Here is a 24775-nt window from a genome sequence, read left to right on the forward strand (position 1 = left end):
ATCATGGCAGTGGCAGGCTGGTGATGTTCTAGGAGGTCATTGAAGTTTCAATATATTGCAGATGGTAGATTATCCTAGATTATATATTTGCAGATACCTTGATTTGATTAGCCATATATGTGCTTGAAGCCCTTGAACTTTGAATAAAATGAACATCACTCATGATTCCTTTCCTTTTTTCTTTTCCATAGATAAGAGACTTGCATATTGCCAAAAGGGAAGAAGATATTGGATTCTATGCAGGTTTTGTAGGTGAGTATCTGTTGCACATTTGCACTGCATGTAAAAATATCTGATGTGCTGCGAATCAAACATTTAGGTGGTATTGTTACAGTTAGTACCTTGTTGCACATGTTAACTGGATGTGACTGACATATGTTCCCCCTCTTGAAGGAGCTTCATTTATGTTCGGGAGAGCTTTGACTTCTGCATTTTGCGGACTGGTGGCTGATAGATATGGGAGAAAACCTGTTATTGTGATTGGCATATGTGCTGTGTCAGTAACACTTGCTTTCCTGTCTGATCAACGTTGTTAACATGAAAATGCTAAGGAAATATTGTTTAGCTTTTTTCTGTTTCGATTCCTATCTTGTCACTCTGGTGTTGTTGCCATTACAGGGTCATATTCAACACTCTTTTTGGGCTAAGTACAACTTACTGGATGGCAATTACTACAAGATTAGTCCTTGGATCTTTCAATGGTTTACTTGGTCCAATAAAGGTATGATTAAAATGGCTGATTGGTTATCCCTCTCAAATTGTTAACTGTACTGAGCTAATTGTAACTTTTATGACTTGAATTTTGCACAGGCTTATTCTATAGAAGTTTGTCGAGCAGAGCATCAAGCTCTTGGATTATCAATTGTAACAAATTCTGTATATGTTGTTTAATCAAATATATTTTGTATCTCTCACGAATGCATAATTCAGGTATTCTGGCTGTCTCCTTTCAGGTCAGCACAGCGTGGGGTATAGGTTTGATAATTGGCCCAGCAATTGGAGGCTTCTTTGCGCAGGTACCCATGAATTATTCTTTTTAAGCACATTGTTGGAAATGAAACTGAGCATTTGCGCATCCTTGAGTGCCAAGCTGTTTGCAGCTGTGCCAATGTCTGTCTAGTACAACACATTCACATTTTTTATTTAATAGCTATATGTGTTAATTCTTATGTTAATACTTTATGCATGTAAATTTGGAGTAAACGATGCCAAACAAGAGAAAAAATGCAAGGCGAAAAAAAATCTCCAGGATTGATTCTATATTGTGAAGAAAATCTACCAAAAAAATTAGGGCTGCATCAGTGAATTAGGGTGTTCAAAAGTAATTTATATGACAGCACATGCAAGGAGGAAAATAAAATACCAAATATATCTACACACACATAAACACATATAAATTAATGCATATACACATAAATAGAAACACATAGACATATGCATACCGAACACAAATGGATTAGAGAATGAGTTGCAAAGGGTCATACAATTTCCAGGTTTCTCAATTGGAGATGGTGGTCCATCATCCTATTAATGGTTCAGAATCAGCTGAAACAAAGTAATTCTAGGAGATAAAACATTTATGAAAGAAAAGGTCAGGAATGTGGTCTCAGTAGGCATCAGTAAACTGACCAAAATGATTTCTACATGGGTTTTTTTATGACATTTTTAGGAGCGGGGGTGCGCATGAAGCATCATGCCATCATTCTTTCCCTTCAACCTAAGAATGATGGTTGTATAGGGATTTTCTAGATGGTGATGTTAGGCTTTTGAAGCCTCAAATGTTTTGAGCTCCTGTACGATGCTAACAGAAGAAAAGGATATGCTTATGTTGCAATCACTAAACTAATTGGAAACCTGAATCTTAGAATAGAAACTTTAACCAGTTAGCAAATATTAGGAGATCTGCTTTGATCAAGTTTTACTTGTTTTAACCATTTGGATTTTGACATCAAAGGAATTAGTTCTCTCAAGCTATCTTTTTAGGTGACATGTTTCCAAAATATTTGCATGAGAGAGAAAAGGAGGATGGTGTATAATTTGTGTGGAGGGTGCCCTCCCTTGTATATGTTACTCTCTCTCTCTCTCTCGGACATGCTTGCTGCTGTTTATTAATTAAATATATTGCATAAAATTGGTGTAATATCATTGAGGGGTCTAATGAGTGGATCTTGATGATATTCAACTTCTCACAGTGGACCATGCATAATTTAATCGACTGAACCCGACTGAACCTGTCATTAATTGCTGACAACTGGGAGTATAAAGCATTACTGCTATTTCTTGTAAATATTAATATCTGAGTTTCCTCTTTAGTTATTGGGGTCAGGATCTTCATGGACACTAGTACCAATCAGATAAAAGAAAGTCATATTTTTAATGGAAGTTGAAATGACAGAAGTACCTCTGACAGCAAGAGTGATGATCTTTCAGAGAAGAAAGTAGCAAAATTTGAGATGAAGATTGACTAATGACTAGAGAGTGAAATTGAAATTAAAACGAAGAACAATTTCTTTTGGGAGAATTCACTCATTGTGTCAAAACAACATCATCAAACATCTAGTCGTCTAAGGGGTATTCAAGCCACAGTGCTAATGTGGACATTGACTATAGAGATGATTGGCTTTCTAGAGCAACAAATTGGTTAGGATATTGTCATATACCGGTTAATATTTCTACAGCTTTGCACAGTAGTCATTGAAAAACATTAGGTGTACGAAGAATTGTTTATTTCAAAAGCATTTGGCCGTAATGTTTTTCTCAGCCTGTATCAAACATTCTTAGCACACTCCATCCTTTTCCATTGTTAATAACTTCATATTATGATTTCTTATAAGTTGTAAAAAAGCATTATATTTTATATGCTGGTGTAACCTAACTGTTACGCAAGTCCAAACTTATTAGGAAATTAACCTTGTGATTGTCCCTTTTTTCAGAATTTTTCATTATATTAAATTCTTATTCTTGTGTCTTTGGATGCATTTTGTATCAGCCTGCAGAAAAATATCCTGATATATTCTCCCAGGATTCCTTTTTTGGGAGGTATGGATGCTTCTACTACTAAGTTGCGTTTGCTTATTTATGACCTCTGCTCATATTTAATTTTATTATTGCCATCTTTTGTAGGTTCCCATACTTCTTGCCCTGCTTTTGCATATCGCTCTTTGCAGTCGGTGTGTTAATTCTATGCATATGGCTTCCTGTAAGTTGTAGAATCCATGTTTAATATTCCCCATCTTGTATGCTAGAGCAAAATGATAATAACATTATTTCATTGTTACATGTGGGTCCTTCTTCATTTGTTTCCCTTATCTTTTTTAGTCCATTTAATCTCAATTTTTTCAAAAATTTGCTAGAATAACCAAAATGAATCGATTTAACTCTGTTTTCTCTTCCCACCTGTTATCTAACTCTTTCAAAACATATGAAATTAAGTTTCTAAAAGTGTCTGTTGTATCATTAGTAATACAAAATTGTCATACAAGGATGATGATGCTGAAGATGAATGGACCCATCATGCATTTCCATGCATGAGGAAGATCCTTTTCTAACACATAGGCATATGAATGTTCTTTAATAGAAAAATCCTATTTTTTCATTCCTTCCTTGAATATTCAGAAAGTTCATTTGGAGTCGAGGGGAAGGTTATGGCCTTCTGTAGGTTAAACAATGTTAAAACAACATAAATCCATCGAAAACTGCTGATTTTGAATTCTCTATGCGATTACTTTAGTTCAAAGGGAAGTGAATTAGCATCTTATGGGTTTCCAGCAGCCACCCTGATGATTTTTTCTGTGTAATGCTTATGATCACTTGATTGCTTCTGAATCACGTAGCACCAAAAACTCATGATTTGCATGCATTGACAAGGTTTAATCTCTCGTATTTACCCGAACTTTCTCTGGTTAAAATATTGTCACATGATACTTGGGAGGGCATACTTCATATGTTATATTATTGGCTTTGGAGAGGTGTTCTCCAATGTGTTCTTTCCAACAACTTTTTCGTTATCATAAACTGGATTTTGCTTTTACTTGATTCAACAAATATATTGTCTCTAATTCATTTATTCTCTTGCTAGTTTCATTTTCATTCATGAGTGGCTACTCTGATGCAGAGCACAAATATACAAATTTACTCAGCAGTGTAATTTGTTCTTACATCTATATAATTTTATAGGAAACATTGCATATGCATAATGTAAACAAAATGCAAGATGGAACAATTGAGACTCTTGAGGCTCCATCACATGGATCTGATCTAAAAGAGAATGCCAATGAAAGTGAAGAAAGAGCTACTACAGAAAACCTATTCAAGAATTGGCCTTTGATGTCATCGATCATTGTTTATTGTGTTTTCTCCCTTCACGATATGGCCTACACTGAGGTAATATTTCTTGCTTCAATGTATCTGATTGCTTTATAAATCTTTAAATAAAATATTATTATTATTATGTATTACTCCAAAGCTTCTTCCATATGTACTGTGCATGCGAGTGCAACACATGCATATATTATTTGGGAAGAAAATATTCTCTCATGAAATAAATGGCTATGTTTTTAACATTGCATGCCTGTATGAACTTCAAGAAGTGTTGGCATCTGAGATATGTAGTAAACTGAATTTAAAATTTGAAATGTTTATTGCAGAGCTCAAGGGTGTGATTATGATTATCTTCAAGTTAAATTTCATTCTAGTTTAGGAAATAATACAATTTTTCTGTCATTACTCCAGCATTACAAAAATTTGTTGAGATATAGATTTTCTTGTTTTGACAGGTCCTGTAAATTGTTTTTTTTTTGTTGATGATCTACTCGTTCCTTTGCTTTACATTTATCATAAGATTGAAATCTCTTGTTGCTACTTCAATGTCAGATATTCTCTCTATGGGCCGTAAGTGATAAAAGTTATGGTGGATTGAGCTTTTCAAGTCAGGATGTTGGTGAGGTGCTTGCAATCTCAGGTAGTATATGATGGTGCTTTCATTTGACTTATAATTTGAAAGTATGTTCTTGGTGTTTTGGTGTTCCCTATTGGTTCTTAATGAATAAGTCGACTTTACTGTTGCATCTGACAAACATTGTCATAATTCTCACTTCAATTTGACGAGGAAAACACTGAAGCTAGTAGTAAATCACCAAATTGCAGGATACTCAAGTAATAGGCTCAGGTGTAGACTTGGAGCTCCAATGAAGAGGCAGATGAGCAGTACAGAGAAGTCTTAGTGGATAATGCATGGAGAAGTCAAATAATAGACAAAGTGAGGCACACTGGAAAGAAGAGGTCAATGTTCAAATGATGTGCAAAATGCCACACAGAGAGAAAGTAAAGAAGAAAGTGGTCAACAGCTAGCTATTTTCAGTAGGACACATGCCACTAATAAGCTCCAATGGAGTATTGCTAATATGCATATTATGCAATTGTGTACATCTGATCATAACAGCACTATGACATAAGTACCCTTCTGCATAGGTGTTCACCTCAAATCTAGGAAACAATTAGAAGGGATCTGAATCATCTGATAATAGAGATTACTTATCAGATTGATGATGGTGGCATTATCATCTTTAGTTACAGTCATGGTCATTTTGAAAGAAAAGAGAACTTCTCATGCCACGAGTGGTATTGAGTCAAGAGAGAAGAATCTTGGAAATGTTAATGAATCCAACATTAACATGGGGCAGCCTGCAAACAGCCCAAAACTAGGCCTAGAGAATGTTCAATCCCATAAGTAACATGATTGAAACAATGAATCTTATGAGATGACTATGGAGGGTTGGCTGGGGGCTTCATAAGTCTCCTTAAATAATTCATTATGAAGAAAAGTATTCTTCATGTTCTTTTGTAAAAATATACAATACCAAGTAGCTCAAACTATTATCATATTCCAACAACAATCTTCTTCCTCAATGCAAGGGTCTTGCAGGAGTCCATGCCATATTTATGAAACTGATAGCAACATGCCTTCCTGGAAGAATGAATGGGTTAATTGGTTTTCCATCTTTTGTACCAAAAAACAAGAAGCTATACAGTCATACTTGTTAATGAGTTCTATTTCCTTTCTGCAAGATTGTTTCTTCCTAACTGGACATAGGTATATGAAAAGTAGTCACATAACTCTTCAAACTACTTAAAATTTCCAATTATTTTCAATTAAGATTTCATTAAAGGCCGTTCTCTATGCCATCCTATGTAATGCACTTCTTCTAATACCTAATGGCTGCTAGTAATTTTTCATTTTGTGAGATCTGTTAAATTGTCTTTTTTGAAAGATGTCTCTCACTTTTATTAGGTTCCAGCTTAGTGATTTTGATATGAGAGTTTGGTGGGTCTATTGCCTTGCTAACTTAGTCCCCAATCCCAATTTTCTGGTTATGTACGTAAATGGTGGATTTTAAATAAGATATGACAGATTATTAGTTTTTGAAAAATGCAAATAATTCATTAATATGATATCTTAATGTAGTATTTCTCATGTCTGCATTATTCATGCTATACAAAATACCAATGTAGGGACTGCACATGAAAACCAGACATCGCAATTGTGAAATGCTCCAAAATAGATTAACTTGGTTCCTTAAAACACTTTCATTTGCAATCTGCTCACCAAACTTTTTTCTCCATCTTTGAAGAGACTTGGGCTTTTGTCTATGCTAAAGAACAACAACCACATTAAAGATGGCTTCTTAAATATATGATTACAAAATAGTTTTTGAGAGTCAAATACTAAGATTTGCTTATTAATGGTTTGTGTGGTTCTCTTTTGTTAGAAGTACTAGCTAAATCTCTTGTAGCATGTAAGCAATGGTCTTACTGTGATAACTATCTGATATTAATTCTTTGGAGCTTTATATTGATGGCATCTTGTGTTATGGCATGCTATATACCTATTTTGATTAATTTATTTTAAATTCACTGTAGTGATATTACTCACAGGTTATATTCCATATAATACCAATTTTTATATTTGTGGAGCATCTGCATTGACTATTTATTGACTTTTAGGTTTCAGTCTCCTAGTATATCAACTATTTCTATATCCTTCACTCGTGAAATTTCTTGGACCCATCATATCGGCCAGAGTCGCATCAGTAAGCATTCAATGTTATCTCATTACATTAAGCATACAGTATTATCTCTTTACATTCATTAATTTTACATTTGATTTTTGGGCCCTTTCCATAATATTTCATGTTTTTGCTTTGCAGGTCTTATCTATACCTTTGCTTGCTGCTTTTCCCTTTATGACACAACTGTCAGGACTTAGACTTTCACTGATAACGAATTGTGCATCATTGCTGAAGAACATTCTTTGTGTAAGTACATCTGGGATTGCAATATACAGAAAACATGTGGATGGTTGATACGAATTGATTATAAATATTTTTTGAATTGAGCATGTTCTCTTCTAAAAATATATTACATGGATGGTAACTTCTAATGGACAAATAAGATGTTGATAATAGAAAATTGTCTCGCATGCTTAGTGGCAAATATGATAATAGAGAAGAATGAATGATGCTTATCAAAGAAAGAACAAATTAAGCTTGATTGAAGAAAGAACAAGTTAAGCTTGCCTGTTAAAGCAAATGAAAAGGAGAAATTTGACAAAAGATCTGGTTAATGAAACTGAAATTCTTCGGAGGTTTGCCTCAAGAAGAGATAGAGAAGTCACCAGAGAGCCATTTTCAAATTTTGAAGTTACTTATCATTATCTAGCTCTCTCCTGCTGAAAATGAAAATTCTTGTACTTGATATAAAAGAACCTGGAAGTTTTTTATTTGGATTTCAGTTGCAGGCCTACCTGCCTATAGCTTTTGCTTCCTATTTAACATCTAAGACCTTACAATTTTCAGATTTTCCCCTCAAAACCTTATAAAACTCAATGCCTCTTGTTTAGTCTCTGTTATTCTTTTTATGTATATTTTACTCTTTCCGATGGTTTCTATTTCTGCATTTTCTTTTTGTTCCTCTTTCAGTACTGGAAGACAAATTATATCAGTCTTTAAAACAAGATACTTTTGTTAGGCTCCTATCCTTTGGAATGTACAGGCTTTTATTAAAAAATCAATTAATTAATCCAAGATTATGTACATTGTTAAGTGGAAAACACAGAAGAACAAATGAAGTAAGTGAATCATTTAATGCAATTTAACTTGTTTATGTTGTCATATTCCAACCTTGGCAGGGCTGTGTACTTGTAAATGATTTTCTCATACACTCAGTAGGACAAAACACTAGTGAAAAGAGGTTCTTAGAATTGAGGCTTTTCAATGTATTAGAAGGTGGTATTTCTAAGTCAAGATGAGGGAATGGATGGTATAAGATTTATTTTTGAGGGCCTTTCATGACATACATGAGTGTGAAGCAATTAACCAAGGTTTGCTATAGGCAAGTTAACATACATGAATGTGAAGTGATCAACCAAGGTTTGCTATAGGAGAGGGTGCCTAAATTGGGTTTGTGATAGATCATAGATGGTGTATGATTCATTAGGCATAGGTGAAAGGCAGCTGGTGAATTTTAGTTCACAAAGCTGAGACTTGCTATGCTAAAGATGGAAGGTTAAATTGATTTGTTTAAGTCTAGATGGAGAAGATTGGATAGGGATGATTTGTGTAAGCTGTGTTGTTCTGAGTTAGAGATCGAGCCTTAGTTGGCGCAATGGTAAAGTTGCTCCATCATGATCTGGAGGTCATGGGTTTGAAATATGTAGACAACCTCCTCACATGCGAGGGTAAGGTTGCATACATTTGACCCTCCCCAGACTCCGCAATGGTCAGAGCCTCATGCACCAGGCCATACTTTTATCTGATGGCTATGATACTCTTAAGTTGATCCATGGACTCCTGATAATTTTAGCTTCTTATAAGACATGAGATACAAATGGCATGCAATCTGGAGTATGCATTATTATTCTAAAGATGTATGGTTTGGGATCGTGTATGATGCTTTTCATCCAAGAAAGAGATAGGAGGATAGGCAATAATGAGAGAGAACAGGGTTCGCCAAACTAGTACCGGAGGTTGTACTACCTTGCTACTGGTTCGGTGTAGTATGTTGTATTGAGCCGAGGCGTATCGAAGATGAAAGATTGGAAAAAGAGGAGGGGAGAGAGGAAGAAACCTATCCCTTACCCTAGAAGTAGGTGAACCAGGGGGAGAGAGAGAAGACGAAGTGGAGAAAGAGGGAGAGGGAGAGGGATAGGGAGAGAGAGATGTACCGGTTTGAATGCTTGGATGGGGACGACATTAGTGTCGATGTTGATTGAGGGTGATGGCATCGACATGTGCATCCACTGAGGATGACAGCATCGATGCTTGCATCAATCAATTGCGACAGTGTTGGTGTTGGCGTCAATCAAGGACAATGGTGTCAACATCGATTGAGGGTGACAGTGTCGGCGTCAATGGTGATGACATTGGCGTCATCATTAATCAGGAGGATGGCATCAACATTAGCATTGATAGAGGATGATGGTATCAGCATCGGCATCACTCAAGGGCAACGATGTTAGCTAGGCTTTAAAGAAGAGGGGGAAGAGAGAGAAGACAAAGGGGAGAAAGAGGGAGAGGGAGAGGCATGAGAGGGAGGAGAAGGGGGGAGGAGGGAGGGAGAGAGCAACATACCAGTTCGAATGCCCGATGAGGGATGACATTGGCATCAATTGAGGGCATTGGCATCAACGTCAGTGTCACCATCGATCGAGAGTAACCACGTCGATTGAGGAAGATGGCATCAGCATTAGCGTCGATCGAGGGCGGTGGTGTTAGCTTCAGCATCGGCATTGATCAAGGATGATTGCGTTGGCTAGGGTTCGAAGAAGAGGAGGGAGAGAGTAAAAGAGAGATCGAAGTTGAAGTTAAAAATGGTCTGTTGGAGGAGGGTCAGGGGGTAAAGGATTTTATGTTAATGTGCCGGATCATTTTGTTTGGTTGAACTATCCCGATTCCTAACCGCTTTTGTTTGGTATGATCTGAATATAATATGACTTTTGTTTATTTGTACAGGTGGAATATAATATGACTGATCCTATATGTCCTAGGCCAAATATTCAAAATTTAACCTTGATGACAATGCAGTTTTAAACTCAATATCATTTTACCTTTTGAAGTGCATTTGCTATCAGCATCGAATGCATGTAACTTTTCCTTGAATCTTTATTGGCTGCATGCATACGTTTGTTTCACAACTCTGTTACTCCTTACAAATTGCTTTGTTATGGATATCTAATCGCACAACAGTCCCATAATATAAGTTGGATTAATGTCTCTGATATGCATTTCTTTTTTTAATGTGATCAGGTAACTATCATCACTGGGTTGTTCATTTTGCAAAACAATGCTGTGGTAATTTTCTATTAATTTTGATGCACTTCAGCAGCATTATTTATTTTATCTTTTTTCCTCTTAATTTTGGAAAAACCCAAATGAGCAAACCACTATAACTGATTAACTTCTATTATTAAGATTAATTTCTTAATAAATATTCACTAACACTGGGTATGTCACCTTTATACCAATATATTTACAGCCTCAACACCAAAGAGGAGCTGCAAATGGTATTGCTATGACTGGAATGTCCCTATTCAAGGCAGCTGCTCCAGCAGGTGGAGGCATCCTGTAAGTGGTCGGTCGATGGTGTGAAAACACTTCCTGATGTCGAATTCCAAAAACCTTCTGTGTTCCTTAATTGTACTAGAAAATACCACTGATATACAGGTGCAAACTGTTGATGAGGCATGGCTTAACTATTCATCCCATTTTTATATCCTGGTGCTTTTGAGCCTTGCAAATCTACAATTGTTTTTCTGAACTTCATATAAAAAGAAATATTATCAACATTCTACTTGGTCCCTAATAGAGGTGGCAATCGGGTCGGGTCGGGTCATAAATGGGTCGGGTCACATGTAGGTCGGATCAGAAAATTATAAACCTGAACCCGACCTGTTTATTAAATAGGTCAGAAATTACAACCTGAACCTGACCTGTTTATTAAACAGGTAACCCGACCCGACCCGTTTAACCTGTTTAATAAACATGTAACCTGTTTACTCAACCCGATCCGACCTGTTTAACCTGTTTGCCCAACCTGACCCGTTTAACCTGGTTAGACCCATTTAACCTGCCCAACCCAACCTGTTTAACCTGCCCAATCCAACCCGTTTAGACCTGTTTAGACCCGTTTAACCTGTTTAGACCTGTTTAACCTGTTCAACCCGTTCAACCCGTTCAACCCGTTTAGACCTGTTTAACCTGCCCAACAGTTAAACGGGTTAAACGGTTTAAACGGGTCAGACATCTAAAATCCGTATCCGATCCAATTAATAAACAGGTTAAACGGGTCGACCTGTTTACGATCCGAACCTGTTTAGGCCAAACCCAAACCTGTTTATGGCGGGTCGAACATGGGTCGGGTTGGCGGATTGGATCATATTTTGCCACCCCTAGTCCCTAATCTACTGGTAATTTGATATTACGACATCACTTTGATGCAGCCATTATTATTGAAGAGTGATCTGTAACTGGTTTGGGAGTTTTCTTTCTCCCCTTTTTTTGTGTTGGGGTTTTGGTGGGTGGGTCAGGGTGGGGTGGGGGGTGGGGCGCAGTTTTGCATTATATCTGATGGATCTGGATCATCTGGCGATAGCTAGGATGTGCTATTCTGGGTTCAACAAAAAAGCTAAGATATCTGCTCTCGCTACCTTTTGGATATAATCATGATCCGCACTTCAGTAGTGGATGCTATCTAATTTTGTCATACTTAAATTGTAAAAAAAGATTTAAATGATTTCAAATAATATACTAGAAAAGTGATGCTTCCTCCGTCGATCTGGATGTATGAATAATAGTGGTTTCAGCAAGCCTGGTGGCTGCACCCCTCCTCCACATGGTACGAGATTCTGGGTTAAAATCTCATCTTGTTATTTCCTGTGTATTTGACCTTGGTGATTCAATTGTAATATATGGTGCTCTTACCGTTATTCTGGCAGCCAAAAAATGGTTTGAAGCCTATGACTTAGTTTGTCTATGATATTAGTTCCGCATCTTGAAGCCAAATAAATATAATTTAAAATATTGCTCTTTAGTTCTTTTTCCATTTCTAGTGTGCCTGTGCATGTTGGTGTCTGAGAGAGACAGAGAGAAACACACACACACACACACACACACACAGAGAGAGAGAGAGAGAGAGATTACCTTTTTCTGATTAATTATCTGTATTTGCAGATTTTCATGGGCCCAAAAGCGCCAATATGCTTCTTTCCTCCCAGGTAATTTAATCTTAACTAAGAAGCTTGCAGGGTAGTTTTCTTTTGATAGCAATTTCAGTTGTATTAAGAAGAGAGTTAAATTATATTATATCTATTAGGATGACCCAATGACTACAGCATCTTTATTTATTGATGTTAATCCGGAGCCAGGATCTTATGGTATTCTTATGTGAAGCTTCAGCTTTAATTTTCTCTCTAAGTAGATTGGTTTTAACCACAAGGTTTAAAAATTTGGTCTCGATGTCGGCATGAGTTCAAAATAAACATTTTGGCAATTTCGATACTTATGTTGATGATACCACTAAAGAAGTAATGGTAAATATATATAAAAATAACGAAATCATCAACAGTTCAAGAAATGGGAAGAAACACTAGTAAAACTTGTTAGTCATCATTTTACAATATAAATTCTTTTCAGTGGCTCACAAAATTTACTAAATAAATAACTTTAGAAGAAGTAGAGCATATTCCAAATATAATAGATTAGAATATTTTGAACTGTAATATATTATTTGTTGAGATTCTTATAAACCATATATGTTAAAGTAACATATATTATCTGCATAAAATGCATTTTGATTTTTACGTGAAATCTGATATACTTCCTATCCATATTGATTTCAAGAAATTATTTCTTTGATATACAATAATTTCTTCCTAGTTTGTGGTTCGAAGACATGCAATATCTTTCTCGCTTGTGTGAATTTTAAATGTTTCGAGCCACTGAAAGTTATCATAAAAAATTGTAATTAAATTATTATTTCCTTTTACATAACCATATTCTATAATTCAGGGGATTTCGTGTAATATAATTAAGGTTCAAGATCTAGGCTACCTGTGTACATTGGACTACTGCCAAAACTAACCAAAACTGTCCAATCTTGAAAATTGCTTTCCAAAAGCTCGATTTATCACGATGAACTCAAAAAAAAGGAATAAAAACAAAAAAAAGGTACAGAAAACCCATTCACTTATATATGTGTAGCCATGTGTATCTAAAATATAAACACACCTCAAAAACACGTCTCCTTGTCTAAATTTATTAATATGCTTTTGTATATTTATTCTTTTTTTGTTAAATAACTCAGTAAGTAAAATCCATTGTACTATGCTATCTCCAGGCTGCAGATTTTATGTTGGCCCTCATTTTCATTCTTATCCTCTAGAATTGAACTCCTGATATCCTCGTTTTCTAACTATTGATCTATTAGGCCTGATCCTCCAAGTCTTTCCCCGACTATTCCAATTTAGCATTAAACAGTATCTTCAATATGCCCGCTTTTATTTCTGAGCAAGTTTAGTTAGGACAAGTGTAAAAAGATATCAACAAAATGCCGACCATTAATTTCACTCATCGTAATTGGAATTTCAGTTCTCTTGCCTCAACTATATTTGATGCTTCCCTTGCTCCATCATGTATGTCCTTAACAGTTTCAGTGTACATTTTTATAGTCTAATTCCTTAACCCCATCAAATCACATCTTATCATGCTCGTATACTTTCTCCATGTTGATGAAGACTATTTAGAATCTCTTTGCTTGAAAGTTTCACAACAAGTGCTTTTGTAAGAAAACAACCTCCGCTTTGACCTTTTAGTGGCAAAGATCTAGACTGGTTATCTCTCCTGTAATTTCATACTGCGTGGCTCATAGTCATAAAGGAAGTTTGGAAATAGTTTCTGTGCTTCCATATCACCATACTTTTTCAATTATTTGGAACTTATCAGATATTCTAAATCTCATTAAATCAGCAAGTTAACCAGATTAACTCAATCACTTCCTGATTTTGTTGAACCTCTATTGGTATCATCAAACCCATCTCCTTTATTGCTCTAAATTAATCTTTGACCATATAAAGGTTAGAAGAACTAATGTCCATTTCATATGAAAATTAACAGTATGTGAGTTCAACCTAGATCTGTTCAATCTCTCTAAAATCAAGTATAGAGCCATGTTTGGTTATTACTCCACCTCATATGTAGATGGTCAAATCAATGGTATTCTTTTTTGTGAGAAACCCAACCTCCAACTACCAATCTACTCTTTCTAACTAGAGAATTTTCAGTTGATCCTATTTTTGCTATGTTTTTAGGGTTCTTTCTGTCACGACCCCCGCCCCGTTCCCGGCGGGCCGCCGCGACGGTCCTAGGGTGCGGGTAGGCATAAGGCCACCAGCCACCGCGTAGAACCCTACTACCTATCAATCATCAATAAATCTTGAAAAATTTGGCATGATGCATGCACAAAATGATCACTTTTCCTATATTGACCTGTCAGGAATATCTCAATACATACAACACACTACCTGTCAGAGCAGCAATCACATAATCCGTCACATAATGAACCTGGACAATATATATCAATACATTATCTCAGGCATATAACTCATATGTATAAAAATCTGGTTCCCATTCCATCCATGGTCAAACTCATATCCACAACAGGATCTATGACTGTAACTGTTACGGGGGAACTCAGCCACCATGCCCCACGTGACCGACACGCGCGCCCAAGAAGACTACAGCGGCCCCTTGATCCAGTAACCCGACCCCGAGTCGGATATCTTCGGCTTCGCAGCCCGACCCCGAGTCGGCTGCCCCTTGATCCAGCAATCCGACCCCGAGTCGGATATCTCCGGCTTCGCAGCCCGACCCCGAGTCGGCTGCCCCTTGATCCAGCAATCCGACCCCGAGTCGGATATCTCCGGCTTCGCAGCCCGACCCCGAGTCGGCTGCCCCTTGATCCAGCAATCCGATCCCGAGTCGGCAACCTCTCGACAACGACAGGCTGTTCCCCTGAAGCACGCCACGACCCTCTGTCCCTGCAACGGTCGTATCCGGCGCTGCTCCACGATCTCCTGTAACAGCCGTACAAGACGGAGCTCCACTACACCCTGTCACGGCCGTACCCAGCGCTGCCCCACGACGCCCTGTAACGGCCATGTCAGTGGCAACTCCATCGTGCCACACGATGACCAACCCCCCCGAAGGACCCCCCAGCCTGGTATATATGCTGCGGGGGGGAGAAGGGGGGAGGTAAGCAAGAACTTCCAGAGCATTCTCCTACTACCTGTAATTATCTCTCCTTCTCCTCCAATCTCCTCTGACTTGATCGTCGGAGGGCCCCCACTACCCCAGTGGTGGTGCGAGGCTTGCTTGCAGGTTTCCCGGTGGAAGGTGGAGCACAATCAACATCAACCAAGGCAGCTCAGACGGAATCCCGTTCACACCGCTGTGCCAATCGTTCTCGGTTTGGACCACCAGCAACAGTTGGCGCTAGAGGAAGGGCCCGAATCTTAGAGCGATCGTAATGGCACGGCGAGGTGGTCGTGGAGCTTCCAATGCCTCCGGTCGCGGGGCCTCTCGCGCCTCCGGCCGGGAGGCCGCTGCGTCTCCAACACATTCTCAGCAACACTCCACCGTTCCACCCCCGATTCAGATGGTCGAAGCCGCTCAGTTCGACCAGTTAGCCCAGCAGGTCCGCACCCTCGCGGAGGCGGTGCAGAACCTGCAGGGTGTGATGTCTCAGGCGCCGCAGCGGGCCCAGGAGCCGCTGCTCCCTGAGCGCTCACCTGTCCTCCTTAACCCGCGCTCCTTCCTCTCCCATGGGGAGGAGCGCCGGCGCGAGGAAGATTCACGAGCACGGTCCATTCTGCCGGGACCGTCCCATCGAAGCTGCGCGGGGTATGAGAGGCGGGCCCGGGCGCGTTCCCAGACCCCCTAGTCCTCAAGGAACCCGCGCTCCAGTCGGTCCCCCTCTCGGTGCTCCTTGTCTCCCACCCATCGGTCGCGCTCCCTGGACCGGCGGGTGGACGATCTCCACCGACAACTCCAGGTCCTGAAGGGCCACTCTAAAGATCCCTTCGCCGACTTGGAGATCTCCTCCCAACCGGCGCTTGCCTCGAGGATCCTGCGGACCCCGAATCCGCCGGGGTTTAAAATGCCGGCGATCGAGCCCTATGACGGGGCGGCGGACCCGCGGGATCACGTCGAGAGTTTCAGGACCCTTATGCTCCTCCACGGAGCATCAGGTCCTCTCCTCTGCAAGGCTTTCCCGGCGACCCTCCGTGGCCCGGCAAGGGCGTGGTTCGCCGGCTTGGAGGCTAACCCGATGATCATCCCGGGAGCAGACTAGCCTGAAGCCCCGACCGGTCGCCTCGGCTTGCGCCAGCCTTGGCCGACCAACGAGCGGAATTTCCCGAGGCTCGGCCCTTGGATGCCAGGTTAACCCGATGATCATCCCGGGAGCAGACTAGCCTGAAGCCCCGACCGGTCGCCTCGGCTTGCGCCAGCCTTGGCCGACCAACGAGCGGAATTTCCCGAGGCTCGGCCCTTGGATGCCAGGCTAACCCGATGATCATCCCGGGAGCAGACTAGCCTGAAGCCCCGACCGGTCGCCTCGGCTTGCGCCAGCCTTGGCCGACCAACGAGCGGAATTTCCCGAGGCTCGGCCCTTGGATGCCAGGCTAACCCGATGATCATCCCGGGAGCAGACTAGCCTGAAGCCCCGACCGGTCGCCTCGGCTTGCGCCAGCCTTGGCCGACCAACGAGCGGAATTTCCCGAGGCTCGGCCCTTGGATGCCAGGTTAACCCGATGATCATCCCGGGAGCAGACTAGCCTGAAGCCCCGACCGGTCGCCTCGGCTTGCGCCAGCCTTGGCCGACCAACGAGCGGAATTTCCCGAGGCTCGGCCCTTGGATGCCAGGCTAACCCGATGATCATCCCGGGAGCAGACTAGCCTGAAGCCCCGACCGGTCGCCTCGGCTTGCGCCAGCCTTGGCCGACCAACGAGCGGAATTTCCCGAGGCTCGGCCCTTGGATGCCAGGCTAACCCAATGATCATCCCGGGAGCAGACTAGCCTGAAGCCACGACCGGTCGCCTCGGCTTGCGCCAGCCTCGGCCGACCAACGAGCGGAATTTCCTGAAGGCCTAACCCTCGGATGCCTGGCTTAGCGCCGGAAGAATTTCCTGAGGCCTAACCCTCGGATGCCTGGCTTAGCGCCGGAAGAATTTCCTGAGGCCTAACCCTCGGATGCCTGGCTTAGCGCCGGAAGAATTTCCTGGGGCCTAACCCTCGGATGCCTGGCTTAGCGCCGGAAGAATTTCCTGAGGCCTAACCCTCGGATGCCTGGCTTAGCGCCGGAAGAATTTCCTGAGGCCTAACCCTCGGATGCCTGGCCTAGCGCCGGAAGAATTTCAAGAGTCGGGAGTCAGCGAGATGCTACCAAGAGTTAAAAAGAAGGACGAAAGTGAAATGAGGAAACTCTATTTGCATTAACTTTCATTGTTTCAGGGCTGAGACCCATACAACTTGACAAAACGCCAACACACAAAGAAAAGAACAAAATACAGAAGGTCAGCTTGGAGGAACCCCCGGGTCGAGAACGTCGGGCACGTCCGTAGGGGGTAGGGAGACGGTTGGAGAAGCAGCAGGCAATGGCGCCGGAGGGGAGTCGAGAAGGGAGATCCCACTCAGGTCAATTTTGGGGTACTTAGCCGACACCCTTGCCAGGCCTTCCTCGAAGCCTAAGACAAAGGAGTCGGACCCCGCGTCCGACATATCACGGACGAACTCGTCGGACTGACGATAGGCCTGTACCGCCTCCGACATATCACGGGTGAACTCGGCGGACTGACGATAAGCCTGTACCGCCTGACGTCCGATCTCCGCACTCTTCTCGGCCAGCGTCGCTTCTGCTCGCTCCATAATCTGAGCTTTTGCCTCCAAGACCTTCGCCACAATCCGGTCATCCGCCTCGGAGGAGACCCTCAACAGATCAGCCTGGGCCTCCTTGTGCTTCGCCTCGGCAGCGATGCGAGCAGCCTCAGCCTCCTCCAGGCGCGAATGAAGCTCCTGGTCGCTCGCGCGGGACTTCTCCAAAGCCGACTCCAATTCGCCCAGCTTGGCTTCAAGAGATCGGGTCCGGTTGCGGGCGTTGTCGGCTGACCGCTGGGCCTTCTCCCACCTCTCCTGGTAGTCGGCAGCCTTCCGGGACTGCTTCTCGGCCCGCTCCTCCGCCTTCTTGATCTCGCCCTCGAGACCTGAGGCAACCTTGAGTTGCTCCCGAGCCTCCAACAGTTGCTTCTCGAGGGTGGCGAAGCCGAGTGCCCGCTCTTCGGCTACCTGGAGCCTCGTCTCGAGGTCCCTGGTCGTCCTCCCCGCCGCAGCCTGACCTCCCTCTTCTGTTGCCTTCAGTTGGCTCTCGGCCCTCGCCAGAAGCCTCGCCTGTTCCTCGTAGCACTCCTCCAGGCGGATCATGTACTGGGCGAGCTAAGAGATAGGAAAACCGAGGGCGTCAGGCGGGGATCAACAGAGCCTATAAATGATGAAAGCGACCGAAAGAACACTCACCGACATGAGACAGACGCAGCTGGCAGCCCCAACGTCAGGGACCCTCATCTCCCGGACCTGCCTGCGGTCCTTCTCCAGCAGTACCGTCTCGATGAGGTTTCGGGCGCCGGCGAAAGTGAAGGCCGACCCCGACTTCTCCCCGGAGTCGGACGGTGGTTCCGCAGCCTTACCCTTACCCATCGCCTGGGGAAGAGTCATGCTGACCACGCTCGGGGCGGGGGTCGCCCCTGAAATTGACAGGGTCCTGCTCGGCCGGGGCCTCGGCGCGTCCCTCCTCGTATCATCCGGAGCCGACCGAGTCGAAGGCTGGGCTGGGGACTGATCACGTCCGACCCGTCCATCTTGGGCGCGCCCGGGTGATGCCTCCGGAGAAACGGTAGTCTCGGCATCGGAGGGCTGATACAACGTCAACTCCCGGTCCGCGCCCGCGGCGTCCCCCTGATCGGTGGGTCCGGACCCGTCTGTCGGCGTCGGAGTCGCCTGCCGGCGGGACTTCTTCGCCGGTGGAGCCCCGCTCGGAGGAGCTCGTTTCTTCCTCCGGACTGCTTCCAGTAGGGACGTCCTACCAACAGCCGTTGCCTTGTCCGACCGCATGACGTCGTCGATCTCTGCAAAAAGGACGAGGTGGTCGGAGGTTGAGAAACTGAAGGAAAGAACGAAACGAAAGAGGAGAAAAGAGCTAAAAAAGAAATGGTGGCGGGCTCACGGTCAGTGGGGACCGAGCTCAGACCGACGTTCACCAAGGTATCCTCGGAAATAAGGCGACACACCGGGGGGAGCCGACCCTCGGCAACCAACTCCTTCAAGACGGCGACGCCGTCGGATTCCTCCCTCGACAACCTCGATTGGCCAATCGGGGACTTCATCGGCGTCTCCCAGGTTGCCCTGATTCCCCAAGAGGGATCTGCGTCAACGAAAAAGAAGCGCTCCTTCCAGCCGTGAATGGAGGTGGGAGCCTCCTTGACGAGGCCGCACCCTCGCCGCGCCGCAAAGCACCACCACCCTTTATCCTGGGGGTGGCCACTCAGGCCGTAGCATTCCCAAAAGACATTCAGGGTGGCGGGAACCTCGTGCATGCGGCAGAGAACCTGAAAGGCTGTCAGGGCGCGCCATGAGTTCGGCACCAGCTGCGTCGGCGCCACTCTTAAACCCCGAAGCACCTGAACGACTAAGTCCGAGGGGGGAAAGCGGAACCCGGCCTGAAGAATGCCCTCATTGATGGCAACCTTCCCTGGAGGAGGATGGGACATCCTCTCCTCAGGCCCCGGGAGTGTAACATTGCAGGCCTCGGGAAGGTGGTATCGAGCCACGAACCTATCTAGGTCTTCGGCGGCCAACTCCGACTTAATGCGGTCTGCTCTCACTTCGCCCATCCCTAATGGCCAGTGAATCTACGGTCAGGACAGGGTCGAAAAGGGGGAAAAGACCGGAACGACTGGAGTACGCTAATACAAAAGGAGAGTATGGAGAGCCCTAAATTAAAGAATGGAGCAACTCACCGGAAGAGAAGGAAGAACAGCTCCGAGAGCGTCGAAGGAGGAGCAAGCGAACAGTCCGACGGCGATGACGGCAGCGCAAAGGAGAAACTCGAAGATGTCTGTAAAGAGAAAGGCGGACGGAGGAGGACCCCCGGTTAAATAGGCGGAAAGGTGGGTGACGCCCCGGTAACGCCAGAGGACGCCTGGCTGCCGAAGGGTCGCTCGCGCCCCAAAGGCGAATCGACGCCATTAAGGAAGGATGTCCGCCGAAATCCTCAGACTGCCAGGTCAGCAACAACCGCCATACGCCATAAAGAAGACGGGGAGCTCGAAGCGCGCGCGCCTCTCCGAGGGATGGCGGCAATCTCGAAGCATCACTTCCTTCACCCGTTCCCCTCCTGGTTCCAGGCTCGGAAGTGGGGGGCTACTGTTACGGGGGAACTCAGCCACCATGCCCCACGTGACCGACACGCGCGCCCAAGAAGACTACAGCGGCCCCTTGATCCAGTAACCCGACCCCGAGTCGGATATCTTCGGCTTCGCAGCCCGACCCCGAGTCGGCTGCCCCTTGATCCAGCAATCCGACCCCGAGTCGGATATCTCCGGCTTCGCAGCCCGACCCCGAGTCGGCTGCCCCTTGATCCAGCAATCCGACCCCGAGTCGGATATCTTCGGCTTCGCAGCCCGACCCCGAGTCGGCTGCCCCTTGATCCAGCAATCCGATCCCGAGTCGGCAACCTCTCGACAACGACAGGCTGTTCCCCTGAAGCACGCCACGACCCTCTGTCCCTGCAACGGTCGTATCCGGCGCTGCTCCACGATCTCCTGTAACAGCCGTACAAGGCGGAGCTCCACTACACCCTGTCACGGCCGTACCCAGCGCTGCCCCACGACGCCCTGTAACGGCCATGTCAGTGGCAACTCCATCGTGCCACACGATGACCAACCCCCCCGAAGGACCCCCCAGCCTGGTATATATGCTGCGGGGGGGAGAAGGGGGGAGGTAAGCAAGAACTTCCAGAGCATGCTCCTACTACCTGTAATTATCTCTCCTTCTCCTCCAATCTCCTCTGACTTGATCGTCGGAGGGCCCCCACTACCCCAGTGGTGGTGCGAGGCTTGCTTGCAGGTTTTCCGGTGGAAGGTGGAGCACAATCAACATCAACCAAGGCAGCTCAGACGGAATCCCGTTCACACCGCTGTGCCAATCGTTCTCGGTTTGGACCACCAGCAACAACTATACACTATATACAATAGAAGGTTTATAATACACCAAAAGGGTATAAACCTCTATCTACATTATACTATACTATACTATGGAGCGGCACAGCTAGCAGGCAACCACTAATCCTGCTCCTCTCTGTACAATACCTTTCCTGCAATCAAAAACATGAAACTGGGGAGTGAGTATATAAATACTCAGTGAGTGGAGTAGAGAGTACTATGCACATGAGACAAGATATAATCATGGCTCGAGGTAAAATCTCAAGATCAATAACAAGATGAACATGAACTCAACATAAAGAATATGGAGTAAATCATCAATATCACCACAATCAATATCAACTCATCTGAAGCATATATGGAATAATCAAGTCAACATATATGCTACTCATGAATATGTTCAACAGGTCATAGTACTGAATCATATAAATCAGGTGTCAATAGGCTGAATCATCAACAAGACAGCTATCGAGAGGTGGGTTTTACGCCCCAGGCGAACCAGCAACAACTCCCTACTGCCATATGCATACATCGAATATGACACCACACCAATATGTAAATCATCACTAGACAGCTGTCGGAAGGTGGGTTTTACGCCCCAAGCGAACCAGCAACAACTCCCTACTGTCACATGCATATGCAGGATAAGACACCATACCGATAACATAAATGCTAGACAGCTATCGGGAGGTGGGTTTTACGCCCCAGGCGAACCAGCAACAACTCCCTACTGTCACATGCATATGCAGGATAAGACACCACACTGATCATATAAATGCTGGCCAGTATCCAGAACAGAAATCCATCTCACATCTACATACTAAACGGCACCTCGCGGGAATTCTACATCCGCGGAAAGCCATACTGCACCTCGCGGGGTCTTACTATGCCCGGCGGCAAGCAGAATATAAGTCGTAGGACCGGTCGATCCTACGCCTAGGGCCGTGTCCCCCCTAGGAAGGGACTGGGCTCCGCCCACCCAGAAGGCTACTATGTGCACAAAGGCCGATGTTCAACCCCATCGACTATAGGTGTCCTGCAGATACTGCCAAGCCATGCATAAATGCCATAATGCACCCTCCCAATACTCTACTAAAAAGGAGCATAATTAAGACTACCACTCACTCGACTCCGACCCAATCATAAACTAACATTAGGGTTGGGAGTGAGGGGTCAAGGATGTGCAATGCAACTCAATATACCACTGAAATGGGCTCTACAAATCTTTGAAATAGAGGAAATGGAATCAATATACAAAAGAAGTCATTTCACAATTCAGATCAAATTTAACTACTCATAAAGGAGTATAATCAAGGCTACCACTCATAAGTCTTTGAAATATAGGAAATGAAATCAATTTACAAAAGAAATCATTTCACAATTCGGAATCAATTTGATTACTCATCAACCCCTCGTAATTCCTCTCAATGTTCCCTCAAATGTATGTACAGAATAATCAAGCATAGAGAATCAAGATTATAGAGAAATCTACTATAACAATTAATCAATAAGCTCAGGTGGAATCAAGTCACACTTGGCAATATTTATGAAAATGAATAAGGAATGTGCTCATGGTGCAAAGTACAAACTCCCACTCACCTGCCAATCCGGCACGGCCTCGATACGCCTCTAGAATTTTACAGTAGGCAGCAGGGGACTTCTTCCTCTTGTTCCCTAGCTTCTTGCCCAACTGTGACATGCATTTACAATACATTTAGTTTTGTATCAAGGGCTATAATCTACGTGCCAATTATAATATAGGAAACTTTAATTGATTCAACTCCCCCATTCCCTAAATCTTTTCTTTTCTTTCTTCTTTTTCTTTTTAATTAATTAACTTACTATTTATATGTATTAGGGACTCCCTTGCATGAGTACAAGGTCCCTTTTAGCTTGATCTAGGCTTAATACCCTATTATAGCATGAAATCCCCTATTTTCCACCCGGATGAACAGTAACCCGAACTGACAGTGGGTTACTTCATCCCGGTTTTGATCCACTTTCAGGACTCCAAATTTGATGAAATTTTTACCTAACATTCTACGCTCATAGGGAATTCCAAAGAGGTAAAATGCATTGCTATCGGAGGTCGTTTGACCCCCTAAATAATTCGCCGAAGTTGGGACTTCGACACAATTTTTCCGTAGTATCGGAAAAATTTGTCAAAATCTGATTCTTCCTTTTTTAACCGCCTCTACAACCCTTATCCGACCCCTCTAGACTATATCCACCCTTTGTATAGCCTAATGTCATCAAAAGACTAGATAGGGACGGATATTTACCTTTTTCTTTTTGGAAATCGAGGTCCTTGCGTAGAGGGGAAGGAGATCTACACTTTTTCCTTCAGCTGGCAGCGCAACCGGGATCTCCTTCCTCTTCCTTTCTTCCTTTCCTTTCCTCTTCCTTTCTTCCTTTCCTTTCCTCTCCTTCTTTTTCTTCCTCTCTGTCCGTCTGAGACTCCCTCTCGGTTTCCATCCAAAAGCCACAGCAAACCCCCTAATTAAATCACATCAAAACACTATTCACCCTTTGTTTAATATTATTAAATTTCCATTTTGCCCCTAACACTTCAACATATCTACCGTTATGCCATTAACTTTTGATTCCTTCCAATTTTACCCTTACCACTTCAATGCATCTACAACTATGCCATTATCTTTTGATTCTTTCCTATTTTACCCCTTATATTAATTGAAAAGGACTATTCTATCCCTTTTTATATAAAAAAAAATATTTTGGGGTTATTACACTTTCCCTCTAAGAATTCATTGTGTGGGAAGTAATTAGGACTTATTCAGATAACCTGAGATCAAATATTTGAAAAATGGAAGAGATTCAGAATCAAATGACCCGTATTATGTGCTATCGGCTAGGAGTGAAATTAAAAATTATTTATTACTCTAAGAAACAGGTAGCTCGAAATAGACTGTTTAAAAGACATAAATAAGAAAATTATACAAATTTCCCTGGGGAAGAAAATTATACTAACTTCTGCAAGGAACAGTAGGTAGGAACTGATATTGTTTATGACTAGCATGATTCCCATTAATTAGTGTGTAATCATTACTACATGGCCATTTTTTCACAAAATAACTGCATTTGTTTGTGCGTGTTGGAATTAGAGTTGGGCCCTTATGGGCCGCGTGCTACAGTACCGGGCCGTGCCTGGCACGGCCCATTAAAGGGGGCCGTGCTGGGTTGCCATTTTCTGGCCCGCGGGCCGAGCCCGGCACGGCCCATTAGGGCCTGGGCTGGCACGGCCCGCGGGCCAAGCACGGCACGGCCCGCGGGCCAAGAACGGCACGGCCCGCGGGCCTGGGCCCGGCACGGCCCATAAGGGCCTGGGCCGGGCACGGCCCGCGGGCCAGCCCGGCACGGCCCATAAGGGCCTGGGCCGGGCACGGCCCGCGAGCCAGCCCGGAACGGCCCATAAGGGCCTGAACCGGGCTTGG

General features: G+C 43.9%; 1 protein-coding gene across 4 annotated transcripts in view; it reads left to right on the forward strand.

The window, feature by feature from the left end:
* LOC103712253 (protein ZINC INDUCED FACILITATOR-LIKE 1-like) overlaps positions 1 to 24775 on the forward strand; it is a 44086-nt gene that overhangs the window by 16143 nt on the left and 3168 nt on the right. For all 4 annotated transcript variants that reach the window (XM_017844071.3, XM_039124777.1, XM_017844070.3 and 1 more), the window contains 14 exons: positions 192 to 252; positions 394 to 496; positions 619 to 721; positions 811 to 864; positions 954 to 1016; positions 2990 to 3039; positions 3124 to 3199; positions 4177 to 4383; positions 4873 to 4960; positions 7003 to 7088; positions 7206 to 7313; positions 10302 to 10346; positions 10531 to 10619; positions 12225 to 12268. In XM_017844071.3, coding sequence (XP_017699560.3) covers positions 192 to 252; positions 394 to 496; positions 619 to 721; positions 811 to 864; positions 954 to 1016; positions 2990 to 3039; positions 3124 to 3199; positions 4177 to 4383; positions 4873 to 4960; positions 7003 to 7088; positions 7206 to 7313; positions 10302 to 10346; positions 10531 to 10619; positions 12225 to 12268 — 1177 coding nt within the window. The remainder of the gene's footprint in view (positions 1 to 191; positions 253 to 393; positions 497 to 618; positions 722 to 810; positions 865 to 953; positions 1017 to 2989; positions 3040 to 3123; positions 3200 to 4176; positions 4384 to 4872; positions 4961 to 7002; positions 7089 to 7205; positions 7314 to 10301; positions 10347 to 10530; positions 10620 to 12224; positions 12269 to 24775) is intronic.

This window comes from Phoenix dactylifera, chromosome 3, assembly GCF_009389715.1.
Source record: "Phoenix dactylifera cultivar Barhee BC4 chromosome 3, palm_55x_up_171113_PBpolish2nd_filt_p, whole genome shotgun sequence".
NCBI lineage: Eukaryota > Viridiplantae > Streptophyta > Magnoliopsida > Arecales > Arecaceae > Phoenix > Phoenix dactylifera.